General features: G+C 37.8%; 1 protein-coding gene across 1 annotated transcript in view; it reads left to right on the forward strand.

Moving 5' to 3' along the window:
- Positions 1 to 212: 212 nt before the first annotated feature.
- LOC139468242 (uncharacterized) overlaps positions 213 to 14715 on the forward strand; it is a 57497-nt gene continuing 42994 nt past the window's right edge. Inside the window, exons 1-2 of the mRNA XM_071250080.1 lie at positions 213 to 291; positions 927 to 2032. Of these exons, the coding sequence (XP_071106181.1) occupies positions 1156 to 2032 (877 nt within the window). The 5' untranslated portion in view covers positions 213 to 291; positions 927 to 1155. The remainder of the gene's footprint in view (positions 292 to 926; positions 2033 to 14715) is intronic.

The following is a 14715-nucleotide window of genomic DNA, read 5'->3' on the forward strand; positions in this document are numbered from 1 at the left end:
AAAATTTAATTCAAATATATAACTATAATCTTTGCTAAAAATGAGCGTGTGTTTTAACTCTTTAGATTTTGGGGGGGGGGGGGGGGGAAATGTAAATGAATCTCTCGGCTAGACCAGCAGAAGTCTTGTTGCGATAAATACTACGCCATTAGGGAAGTAGTATCGCTCTTTTCGTGCTTGTATCCAGTGCACTATTCAATGTTGTTGCACAGAAGGCAACCTACTGCTGGCGACAAAGGGTAACCAACGAGTAAGCGCGCTGATCGCGATCGTGAGATACACGTACTTTTGGTAAGCTCACTTGTACCCTTGTCATATTTTCTTATAGACTGGCAGTTAAGAATACTTGTATATTTGATGTTCTGTGTCAATAGCCACAAATCCTGACACGATACTGTCATTGTCAAATGGTCGATCTACATGAGACCACTCTGACTGTCTCCTTAGTGTTTATAGAACACGATGACAGGTGTTCAGTTATCTATTTCACTTCGACTTTGTTGATGCGTGACATTATCATTAAAAGGAAACTTTGATCCACTGCTGATCTGACGTTTAAAATATCCTATTGTGGTCGTTGCGTTGCTGAAATTAATACAATAATTAGATCTAAGTGTCCGTATCACAGTGTAACTCAAGGTGATTTTAACTGACCAAGCGAAATTGCTAATGACCAATTATGTTTCTTAAGCCTCAGTCAATTAGGATCAACAGTTATGTAACAATTTGTTATAAGTAACAGCAGACCTAATGAATGCAGTATGGTCAATTAAGTGTCCCTGGTGTATGCATCAATAAGCATTGTGTTCATTTCACGGTTCAGTGATCAGCCTGGCTACTTCCAAAGATGCATGGGTGTCATTGAATAGGCCATTGAAATCCATGATTGGCTTTGTTGACAAAGGTCTATATTTCTTTTGTTACAGGCTGTCTAGGCTATTTCAGTGCTCATGTTTACTTCCTCACAGTAGAGCATGTGGCCCAGTGCAGTCTTGAAGTTGGCCACGTGCCAGGTCAAAAGGGGTCATGCTAGTGGAGCCAGTGGAGTCTTGTCCCCCTGAATCCATATGTCCCCTCCCCCACCTGTTTCCTGACATCATCGTGGATCATAGCCGAGGGAATCTAGACCTGATCGAGTAGAAGGTGCAGGTTTCAATGGCAAGTGGTGTTCAAGTTGTAGGCCCAGGAAATCTATCTGGACATAAGGTACCCCCTCCGTCTAACCAAACAGTATCTTCATGGTTACATTTCACTCAGAATAGACAGTCCTTGCCAAATTACCCAGATATAGTTGATAATGAGACCTACTTTCAACCTGTCAACTCAGATAGTGTTAATGATCTGACCCCCAGCCAAAACTCCACCAGTGAGTTTAACCCTGAAGCAGGTTTCAACGGCTCAGGGCACAGTCCCTCCCACCATGTTGGCGAGGACAGACGGGTGGTATCACAGCTTGAATCCAGCCCACCAGACATGAGTGGGGCACCTCAACTACCACTGTACCCCTCCCTGCCACAGGACCCCGCCCTCCCAGTGTCCCCTAACAGTGGCACAAGGCAGGTTCAGATACCAACATACAGGCAGATTCAAACCAGGGACATTAGTGTTGGAGTGTCAGCCAGGATCGACCCTCAACGGGCAGATACCCTGCCTGATCTGCTACACTCTCATGTTGCGTCTCCTGTGACGCCGTCACGGCCAAATCAACATCGCCAAACACGGAATGGAGATAGACGCAATCGGCCGCCAGATCATCGAACGAGAAATCAAGGGAGACATAGGACCCATGAAACCGGCACGCGAACGACGCGTCATGGCCGAAGAAATCGCACACGATCCTCCAGTTCAATACATTCGGATGAAGGAGCATGTAAAGAACCATGTGTCAAATGTTTTGTGAAATTGACATCATTCCGATGGGTTCTGGTGGTGTTGTCTCTGTTGGGAGTTTGTTGTGTGGTGACAGGGATAGTACTGGCAGCACTGCATGCAGCGGGAAACAGCTTCCTCTTTCTTGCGATTATGTTCATAGGTAAGTACATCAATGATAAATTTGATTGTTGTTTTTTTAACCTATTAACTGAAGTATTGGAGTGAAAAACATACCCAACAATGTCAGTCCTTACAGTGCAAGGGAAAAATTCTTATCATAACCCCTACCTATAATAACAACCCCTTGCATGTATAAATAATGTTATTGAGTAATTGTGTATTGTCATCCATTACAGTACGCTTTCCACTCAAACATTGAATAAGACTTTGAGTTTTATTTGGCATTTTATTATATGAGCATTTGTTTTAAAACAAGGGTCCAACGGCCTTGAAAAGGCTTTGAAGTTGGCAGTCCAGCCCTCAAAAGGTGTATGTTTCATTATTCCTTGATAATCTTATTATTCACTAAACTTACATGAAAGGCTTTTTTAGAACCACTGTTATCTACTGTTTAGTAAAATCATTACAACTGATTGTTTTTCTAATGAGTGAGGGACTGTGGGGTAGCCTAGTGGTTAAAGCATTCGCTCGTCAATTCGAAGATCCGGGTTTGATTCCCCTCATGGGTACAATGTGTGAAGCCCATTTCTGATGTCCCCTGCCGTGATATTGCTGCAATATTGCTAAAAGAGGCATAAAACCGTACTCAATCACTCACTCACGTGAGTGATGATGTCATGTAGCAAATATTAAGTCTGCAACACGATCGATAAATAATTCTGAACAAGTGGTGTGGAACTTGAATATTTGATTGGTGTATAATTGAGATGAACAAGACTTAGTAGAGCTAAACTGACAATGAAATAAAGTACGAATGTCCTTATTAACCTGTTTGAAATTGCACTTACCAGTAGGTATTATGTTTTTACCTTCAAAGTATGATCATTGGCTTTTGAAAAAAACGTTTTTGTGTCACAATATCAGTACGAACCGTGTGGCATAACTGTCTAGAAACTGTGTACCATAGATGTTTTTGACTTGGTGTTTGTTTACATGTTTGTGTTACATCTTGAATTACATCGGATGGTCTGAAGCTGACTGCTCTGGAACTCAATTAGTTTTAGTCCCCCACATTTGTATGTATACGAAATGAAAGTTAGGGTTATTGCAGAACACATTTTACATGTTTGCTGATGTATTCAGAACCAAAGGTTCATACCAGTTTCCAATGGGTGAGCTCAGTACCCTCATTTCACTTTGTTTTTACCAGATTGAGATTGACAGAGGAAGAACTTATTCGAATAGAGGTCGCTTGAAGTTTCAAAACAATGTTTATTTTCAAAGTAGACATAATTTATGGATAACAACTTCTTTAATTACTGTAAAATTGTTATCCATAAATTGTGTCTACTTTGTCACTGTCAACTTCTTAGTAATGCCTATCAAGCAATTCAATGTTTATTATATAAAAAGTTGTTTGCCAATTTTAATGACATGATTATGATTATCTGCACTCACATCAACTACCGTATTTGACGTAATAAGAGCCCCGCTCTAATAAGCGCCCACGGCCAAATTTGCTAATAAAATGGCTAGTGATCAATCCCAATTAGCACCCTTCTGATTGATCAATGTACACAAGACTTATTTATTTGTGTATAATACACACTTGTGTGTTATATGCACCCTTAATTGTAGGCAATTAAATTCAGGAAAAGTATATCTGTCTCGTATAATACGCACAGACTTTTCTTCTGTATCATTTTAGGCTGTCAGCATAAACCACGAAATTTATGATCTTTCACCAAAATTACATTCTAATAAGAGCCCCCTATTCCTAACTTTGAGAGCGCCCTGGGCACTTATTACGTCGAATACAGTACATGGAATATTGGGCGTTGTTCTCATGGTGAATGAATGACATATAAATACATACTGAACTGCCAGAAGTAACATCAAGGAAATCTGTTTTATGATGGGTGTTTGAAAATGCATGTCTTGATTTATTGCATTTACATTTAATTAAGGTGTCCCTGTTGACATTTAATGTTTGTCTTGCAAAAAGCAAGTCAGCTCTACCTGTTTGTGTAAAATGGAGATCCATGTCTTCAGCTTTGTCATTAATCCATGGAACAGTTGAATAACTAGTACACAAGGTATAGAAGTGAAATGTTTGTTCGGATATTGTTAGGGCAGTCTGCCAGTGTCGACTAGCAAGAAAAGCCAGTATTCATTTCAATAACGTGACAGTATTTCTGAGGCCCTGTAAACTTTAGACAAACCTGTCTGACAACATGTATATTCTATACCTACTTCAGAGTTTACAGTCACAGTGAATCTAATGGTGAAGCTTGAACTTACAAGATGTCTGCAACCTATAGTTTTTGTCTCTTTACTAAGCTTTGCTAGTATATCATGCTTGATGTCCGACAGCAATTTACTGTTAGGGTTGTGGTTAGCTCAGTGGTTGGTGCGTTTGTTTCTTGTGCACAAGTTCTGTGTTTGAGTCACATGTTGAGATGTGAAGTTGATTCTTGGCGCCTCCTACATATATTTTGTATCAAACTCATAAATTTGAAAAAAAGCAAACTTACTAGTCATTTGAAATTAATTTTTTTGGTTTTTTTGGGGGGTGAATGATATGTACTGGCTTAAAAAAACCTGGTCATGTATAATGATTTCTACCAAAACATGATGTACTTCTACCAGGAACAATAAAAAATAAAATAAAAAAAAAAGGAAATTAATTTTTAAGGAAAGAGACTGTGTCCAATTGGCAGTCCAAACAAGTTGATTCAGTTATTCAAAATCCCTTTTTTATTATATGTTTATCAGTCTAGAATTTAATGAGTATACTATTTAGCATGTATACACAGAGGTGTGTTTGTAGTTTCACACATAGCACTCTGTTGAGACCTTGGCTGGAAATGGGCAAACATGTATGCAGCATAGATTTCCTTTAAGAAAGATGCTTTCGTTGAGCCTTGATAATTAATTATGATAGCTTCATCCCCACCTGTCACATCAGCCCAGACCAAGCCATCTATACATGTAAATTACATCAGAGATAAACATTATTATCACATGAGTATTGTTACAAATCCTTAGCACCTCACAGGCCCATGGCAATCACAACACAGCTATAACCCAGACCTGTAACAGTTACAGCAGAGGCTTACAGCACCTGAGGCAGATCAGAATCATTAAGAACAATGGAATAGAAATGTTACATAATGACAACAGAGCAGCAGACATCTCCACACTTCCCCCTGCACTTTGACAGGCTGATATATTATTGCTTTCTTCAAAGGATCATACTGATTGCCTGACAGTTTGGTTCAGGGAGCAGTCTGGGAGTGGAGGTGCCAAGTAATTACATATTCTGTCCTGAGATCAGATGATTTATTTGCTAAATTTGCCTGTTGCCTGTATTGTTGGTGAAAACAATGTGAATATAGTCAAAGGATTTACTGTTAACCAAACTTAAATTTCCCTTTCGGTTATTTAAATTGTTTGTGGAATTTTGATACACTGATATGACAACGAATTTTCTCTTTCAAATTATTCAAAGTCTAGTTAATATTGTTGGATAACTGTGTATTTTAACAAAACAGTTTTACATCACCCCTTTGATTTTATGAGAATTTCACCCCCAAAAAAATTCAAATACTGTAATGTGTATGAATGAGAAGGGTTTAGGGATTTGATCAGCTTTACAGTAAATGCCTGAAGTCAAAAATTTGAATTCATATATCGTCATGATTATTCTAAAGTGATATATTCAGACCTGACCCTGGGCGAGCACAATGTTTGTTGATGAGTGGTGGCGTTTTGCCTGACTGAACCCAGCTGGACTATATGCCTACAGTGAGTCAGTCATGTGGAACACATAAACACAGAAGGTCTGACGTCAGAGATACGGTCCTACACTCATCGCTGTCACTTGCAAAATTAGAGCAGTTATGAGGGCTTATGGCTCAGAAGAATGACTTGGCAATTTCAGATGTATGGCATGTCATATTATTGCACATGTTCAGTTTGGATTTTATCAATGGAGATTTCAATATTAGATTGAAGAAAATCATCCACTGCCACTTTGAACTCTGGGTGTATTTCTTACCAGAATAGAATTGTCAGTCATATGTGCCATATTGTCTACAATCTACCATTTTAGTGTTAATGATTTAAACAGCCAAATGTCTTTGCATGCCCAGGACTCACAATGTTTGCATCCATTCTCTTTGTACGCTTATAGTACATGGTATTTTGTGTCAAGTTAACCCAGTCTTCAATGTTGAAAGGTTTTTGATAATACTTTTGCTATTTTGCTATGGGGTAATAAGGATCTATCCTGACCATAATCCCACCGTGACTCCAACATTAGGTCCCGGGGACCTGTCTTGCCCAGAATCCCCACCGTGACTCCAACATTAGGTCCCGGGGACTGTCTTGCCCAGAATCCCCACTGTGACTCCAACATTAGGTCCTGGGGACCTGTCTTGCCCAGAATCCCCACCGTGACTCCAACATTAGGTCCCGGGGACCTGTCTTGCCCAGAATCCCCACTGTGACTCCAACATTAGGTCCTGGAGACCTGTCTTGACTGTCTTGTCTTCAACATTTCAAGCTGGACTGGCATTATTAACCTCCCTGAGTCACGTATCTCACTGATTGTAAGCTACACACACCCTGAAGGTTTGAACAAACAGATCTGAAGGCTTATTTTGAAAAAAAAAAATTTGAAAGTGTATGATCTGTTTGGAAAAATATTTTGAAAGATAACACTTTTGAATGATGTTTAAGACAGTGGGACTTTGTCCATCCATCAAAGGTATAGAACTTGACATGCTGGTGTAGGCTTGAGCTCAGTGACATGGTGTGAAATGTGATACACTTGTTGTCAAGTGATCTGATCGACCTGTGTCAGTCAGCTGTTAACTGTCATTATCTCGTGTCACTTGCTTGTCATTAACAGCATGAGCCTGAAGTATATTTTCCTAGACACAACCTGATGCGGCAATATATCGGGAGGCCAATGTTTAGCAAATGTAGGTGACACTTTAACATTTCTCAAATTAGAATTCATCATTCCAAATTCCTGTTCAGACATCAACTTCAGATATTACCAAGAAGCAATTTTGATGTAAAGTTTGAATGTCATTACATTTATTTGCCAGCAATAATACCTGTGAATTTAGGAAATATGGACATTCCATCCAAAAAATGTTTATTCCCAAATTACCTGCCATGGGCACTTTTTGTGAACCAGATAAGGCATTGATAAATGGAGAAATGTCACCGGTGTCTCTAAGTATTTATGAAAATGAGATAGGATAGTCTCTTTTGATGCATGTCATATTGAACTCTCCATTTGAAGATAATAAGCAATGAATAAACATGTGCATATATTCCTGGGTGATGAACAATATGTGGATTACATGCTTGATTACCGTACAACACAACTGAACATGCTGAAAGCAAGTGGATCCGGATCCATGTACATTAATAATCATGAAAGGTTGTTGTTTTATTTGTACTCCAACTTTTGTTTACAAGCACTAAGCTGATTGCTCTAGGGCAGGTAGAAATTGTCATGTCTGCAATAACTAATGCATGAGAAGCAGGCACTGATGGTGTGAAATTAACTAGCTCCTATTAAAGCCCCACCGGAGATGCGATATTGACTTATAGGATTATTGAACTGCTGGGTCCTAGTTAGATAATGTCCATGCGATTAAGTTAGTATGACAAACCTTAGATTTTTGCAGAGGGTATTAAGGACAAAATATGAATTTGGAGAGTATGGTTTCATTTAATATATTTGATACCAGTACTTCACCTGATTACCAAGTTTACTGTTTGGTCATCGGTTTGTGGACAGATCCAGTTTATGTTACTAAAATTTGTCCTAAGTACTGTATGTTTGTGTCACCCTGTAGGGATTCTGGGTTAGAGCTGGTACCTAGCAACCTATGCTGGTCAATCAATGCTGGTGACTTAACGTATCAGGTGGACAGGCTCGGTGACTTGGTTGATAGATAGTGTGTCATTGTACCCTGATGGTGTTGATCGTTGGTCATAAAATTAATCATTGATTTGCCTGGTCCAGACTGACTAACAGGCATCATATGGTTGAATATTGCTGAGTGTGATGTTAAATAACAAACACACAAACTCATGTTTGTGGATAGAAGAAAGCAACTGACATCTAAACTTGAGTGTGTAGTGGTGCTTTGAGAGGGTGATTTGGGTATGGCTTGGCCTTTGTGTAGGTGATCAACTGCTTGATCCTTAGGCTCAACAAAAAAGAAATGTATCTACTTTTGTTTGAGATAACTCAACTGTGATATACCAGAGTAGGTTGAATATCACTGGCTGTGGCATTAAACAACATTCACTCTCACTCAGATCTCCAAGGTCCTCTGTAAGTTCCTCACACTATAGGGCAGACGGGTGACGGGGTGGTTAAAGTGGTCGTGGAAGGCCCGGGTTCCATTCCCCACATGGGTAGAATGTGTGAAGCCCATTGATGTTTCTCCTGCCATGCTGTTACTGAAATTACTTGCAGCAGTGAAAAATCCAATTCACCCTCACTAAATCCTGGACCTGCTACAAGTTGTGTTTTTGTTGTTCTTGCTTAGGAACAATGTTGCATCATCCATGCAGGGTATTCATATTAAACCACATTTGGATCTGTATACTGGCTCTAACACCACTTTTTTATTTACAGTGTAACAAAAATCATTCAACTTCATTTAAATGGTCACAATTAACAATGAGTTGAGCACATGATACTATGGTATGTATCTTAATGAAATTATAGACATGTTACAAATGAATGTGGTCTGTTAAGCAACATCGTAATACATTTCTTTCCACAATGTCAGACTTGGCTGAGTCCTTCAACAGGTTAATAATGATTTTTTGGAGAGGAGGAAGTATCTAGCATGCAGTGCAAACACTGTTGGAAAACAATACCTGGGATAGCTGAGTGTTAATCATGGACGCCTTTTCGAAAAATAGTTTTCACTTTGATATTGTTGAAGCAGGCCCAGACAACCTGTTGCAGATTTGTCATAATATTGACCTTGTGTCATGACAAAGAATATAAATAGTTGCTTGGTAAAGAAAGTTTAATCTATATCGCACACCTCAAGCACAATGTTTTCATGTCTTGTAGGACGACATCAATTGTTTTTACATTTTGTGATGAACAATAGATAGCCACGACCTGAACATAGATCAATGTAGCTAAGGGCCTAGGACATGCCTTGTAGGCTATGACTGGGCAGAGGAAGGGACATTGTGGGCATGGGGGAGTATGAACTTGCTATATAACTTCTGTCAGTGAGAGAATGTTTTATGTCGTCTATTGTTCAGGGTGCCAAAACAACCTCAGCTCTATGACTGTCATATGTCTATGTTAAGGTATGGGAGTTACAACGATCACCTTAGTGCTAAGATCGCTTTGTACAACGGCATGCTGGACCCGTTCCACAAAAGTGATCTTAGTCCTACAATTACCATAAGTCTGTAACTACTGTAAGAAAACAAGTTTGAAAACGGGGTTAGAATCTACATCAATATTGTCTATATCCAATATAAACCAGATGTTGTTATCCATCTTCTAGAATGCCAATCAAACAGTTACTTCAAGTCCAAGACAGTATGGAAGTTTGCTATCCTCCAAGTGCTACGTTTTCTCTGTGGAACTGGGTCCAGTTCTATCATGGTGGTCTGCAAAGAGTATCAAACCAGTGCTTCGTAGTTTTAACAACAGTCCATGCTTTGGTGTACGATTACACACAATCAAATTGCAAATTGTCACCACCAGATTATTAGTTGGACAACCCTTATTTCATTCGTATTACAGACTTGATTATTTTCAGGCAATCATAATATAGCTCTAATAGTTCTGAATCCAAATGGGCAGATGTATTTTGTTGTTTTACAGTAATGAATCTCCGTACCTTCGTACTAGTAGTACTCTTGAAAACAACAAATCTCCTTACACACTGGTGTCTCACAAATTATATATGATGGCGGTAAGAATTCGACCTGCTAATGGAACGGAGGGATCAATTTTTATATTTCCCTTTTTCTTTTTTGGAAATATCCAGTCATGTACGGTTTGACAGATGGTATTACAACTCTGACTGCATGCCACACAACCTTGGATACTTTACATGCCTTAATCCCAAACCTACCTCTCACAGAGCAGATGTTGCATGTGGGACTGTAACTAACACTGGATTAATCCATATCCTAAGAAGCTAAGTTCACACATGGTGTTGAACATGTGTTGAACGTAGTGTATGCTAGCAATATAGAATTATAGGAAAGACAGAGAAGTACAATAATAAGATACTTAAATAAGAATGCCCGTCTGGCAATGATCGTGTCCGACATTGTGGCTGGGTGTGACCTACCCTGATAAAGTTTTCATGGGTATTGATTAGAGTGAGCAGTGTTGTCGGAAGACTGTCGGTGGTGAGTGTTTGGTGAGTTATAACTCTGATTAGCTACAACAACATTAGCTGGTTATTATCACGGTGTGACCAGATGGCCATGATGTCTCATTAAGATGAGTCTGATTTGAGACGGTATTGATCATTGGCTGGCTATTTTAGATAGGGCACTGTCTTATTAGACCAATCTGATAATTACAAAACATCTGTGTTTGTCGGTTATTGTGAAAAGTGCTGCGTTCGCTTAGTGGGGAAAACGTTGGTCACATGGGTTCCTTGGTTGGGTTCCTCACTCACTCACTCACTCAGTGCTCACACATTAAAATTAAATGATTTTGGATTCCAGTTATATAGTAATAGGTCTACTGACTTGATTTAAGTGACATCAATGGTGTTCATTGATAGTCTCATCTATTGTCACCATGTTCACATGTAATTAATCAATTCTTATATCTGTGTTTACTTTTCTTCAAGTGTTAAGAAAAGATATAGTATAAGATATGTTCTTCTTGTTGCATTTTTAGTTATGTGTCAAATAAAAAGAAATATTCAGTATAGTTATTATGTCAAGATTATCACATTAACACCAGATATTGAAAGATGAATTTGTCCAGATCCCAGAAATATGTTCACCGTTGGTGTTTGCCGGTCAGTAGGAGTGTGGTAGTGTACAGGGGATGTGAAGTATTGTCAGTAAGTTCTGTCTACACCATGTGGGCCTCGGCCTACACGCTGGTACATACGCTATAGTTGGAGTCAGTTTGTCACGTTCAGGGCGGTGTTCAGGTAATCACCTTGACTTCTTCCAGGTACATGAGACATTCCTCGGGCTCTGTCACTGTAAGCTTCATGACAAGGCGGGAGCTTTGTTTCACCCCTGTTCAATTTGTTAATTGAATGTTTGTGACCCTGGTGGTCTGCGTGGCCTGTATCCTGTAAATTAAGCTCAACTGTTCATTTAGGGAAAGCTAGTGTTACCAGTGCTGTGGAATCAATAGGATTATGTTCTCAGCATTAAGGGGAACATTAATTATGACACTTGTCTTATTCGCAAAAGAAGATACTATAAAATATGTTGCATTCTGTTGAGGTGAAGAGGTGACACATTTCGATGTATTGGTCCCATGATTCTCATCTTGAATAAGAAACAGATTCAGCAAATCCTTTTTATGTTACCTCTCATACCATACTCCCAAGAGCTCAGATGAGAAAAAGGATTTGGCAATTTGATATTTATTTCAGTGAAAAAGTTATGATACGATTATAATGGTTTTGCAGATGTCCCAGTAATCCAAGAGTTACTGATAAACATTCAGATGCTCAAGGAATTTACTCCAAAAGAAAATATTCTATGCAAAGTAACCTTTCACCCCACAAATGGCATGTTGCTAAAAGTCTACATTTTAGCTATGGAGTATGGCGACATCAAACTGATGAATAATTGTGTTTGAAGCCGTGTCGTCAGACTGTTGGTATCAGTGTTAAGGCAAGAGATAAAATATGTGTGTTTTTGATTTTCTCGACTGACCATAACAATGAACCCTGAACCGAACAATGAACCCTGACCCTAAGCCCTAACATTGATTCTTTGGCTTGGTTTAGGATCTGCTGACCTAAAAAATATAAATTCAGAAAATATATCAAATCAGAGTGACAAAGTTGTTTTTATACTGCCTACAATAAATATTGCTTTGACATTGAATACAAATACAAGCCAGGAGATTATTATCCGACTAAAAACTTCAAACAATAAAGCAACATTACAAGTCAGATTTTAGATTTATAAACATTTATAAGGCACAAATTTGGCCATATGGATTGAATACGGAATGATTCTCTTGCTCTTCAATGAGGAGGGCACTGTCCTCATCCCCCATGCTGATACCCCTTGTGTGGGAACTGCAGGAATGTTGGGTAGTGTTTTGACCACCAGCAGGGGTCAGGTGAGATACCCAGGTATGACATAGCTGATCTGTATTTCCCCAGGGCTTTGTGGACATATTATACCCAGCCTGGGTAGCTAAACCCACAGCTGGGCTGCCTGCTGTTCTTGTACAGTGGGTCAATGGCCTTGTGTCACATGAATGTCGAACTGGTGAATACAAATTATGAAGTTCATGAAACTTATGTGGTGAAATAAGACTTGCAGAACATGACTAATGTAAGCTTTATTTTGGTTTGAAAACTCAAAGGTCAGGTTTGTTAAAATGAATTTCTTGCTCATCATTCTCCCACCGCTGAATTTGACCGAACCCTTAATATTTCCATTATAAGCACTGATAAGAAATAAATTTTACCTTTTTTTTGCACCAGATTCAAATATTTTGCACCTCCAGCTACAGGGTGTATTGCTAAAATAGGGCTCAAGTATATTTTTATTGATTTGTTACCTACTAAATATATAATAATAATAAACATAATTTTCCCACCCTACCCTGTCAATTTTGAGAAAAGTCGTGAGGAACAAGGATATTTGTAACTGGCCTCTAGTGAACATTTAGTCCTGCACCATGACCGTGGAATATATTCATTTTACGAAAAAATAATAATCTAGAAATGCATACAAAAGCAAGTCTAGCCAGCTCTAGAAATCAGCATAGGGATTTTTTTTATTTTTAGAGTCAATAAGGATATTGTGTAATAAAAGATTTCAGAGATTAAATGTTAGTCTAGTGAACAGATAAGATAAGATAATATTTATTGCAGAAACGTTCCATTACGGGACAGATGCAACTTTAAAAGACAAGACATTATGATTCATATATACATATATACAGACATACATAATTTACATTCCTTTAGAAACATACAAAAACAAAATAATCAATATTACATATTTGAAGATACAGTAAAGTACGGTTATAACGAACTCAAAGGGACTACTAATTTTAGTTCGTTATAACCGTAGTTCGTTATAAGCATATAAACAGCATAACTACAGCAAATAGTCGGGACCAAAAAGTAAGTTCGTTATATCCGTCAGTTCAATATAAGCGTGTTCGTTATAACCGTAGTTTACTGTATTTTTAAATATAAAATGTCAACGGTTGATTATGAAGGGGTATTTATTGTTTGAAATTATAGATATGGAAACAAATGCAGTTGATATTGACTGCTTCATTATTTGACAGGATGTAGTGAAATAATTTATCTTCATGACTGTGGACATTTACATATACATTTTGTCTGGATAATTTTTCAAAGAGTATATTTCTTTCTTGAGTGTGTTTAATACAGTGAAGTAAGTAGTGTTTTTTGTCATCAATGGTTGAACATGTAGAGCATAGCCTCTGATGTAGTGGGGTTGGTGGCTTTGTATGTCTTCCAAGTTCAGTATTTAATTTATGGTTACATAATCTTAGTTTAGAAAAGTGAACTCGATATTTTATTACTTTACAGTGACTGATATAGGGTTCTAATTTTATTTCATTTATAACTATCCTATATGTCCTAAGTTTGTATCCTGTGCCTCTTTTTGCATTTACATCTTGAAGAGATTCCTTGAAGAGGGAGTTGAATTTAGATTTGATTGTCTCTTTGAATATTGGTGATAGGAAAGCTGAAGTACTCAAATTGTGTTTTCCTACGAAAAGATTGAGCTGGTAAATCCATCCTCATCATTTTTTCACCAAATATGTACTTTCTGTAAAAGCGTTCTGAAGTATTATGTTTTTGGAAGAACATACATGGTGATAGAAAATTGCTATTTTGATTAATACTGTGTAGATAAGAGGGTAGAGTCCTAGTTCCCACAAATGTCTCATATCTAGTTCTGCTGAACATTAGATCTATATAGTTACTTTACATGTGAACTGTACAGAAATGGAGGGTTATTTTCTCTTTGTTTGGTCATTGGAATGAAGCGCTGGAATGTGCCAGTGTATAAATAACCACTATTAGAAGTAAATGTAGGCAAAAACCTTACAAAACAATAAATTTTGAAAAATTCAGATTCGAGTATATGTAATAATCTTCAATCTAATTAGTGAATTTACTTAAAAGTATGAAGTATATCTCTACATGCTGTTTCTAACATGCCATGCTAAGAATTGACCTACTTTTAAAGGCAATGTGAAATATATAGAATACTACATTATTAATATATTTTGTGAAATAATTTGTCAAGCATAAAATGTTACCAGTGAAATCATAAAAATAAAGCAAGTGTTATTTAGACTTTAGAGACAAATCAGTAATTTTTATATCTTAAATGTGTTTTAATATGTTATTGGGTGATGTTGAAATATATTGTTTGGAAAATTAAATTGTTTTAATATTAATTCTGCATAAATTGTTTGACAATACTTTGGGTTGA

This window comes from Haliotis cracherodii, unplaced genomic scaffold, assembly GCF_022045235.1.
Source record: "Haliotis cracherodii isolate W230 unplaced genomic scaffold, xgHalCrac1.p SCAF_2, whole genome shotgun sequence".
NCBI lineage: Eukaryota > Metazoa > Mollusca > Gastropoda > Lepetellida > Haliotidae > Haliotis > Haliotis cracherodii.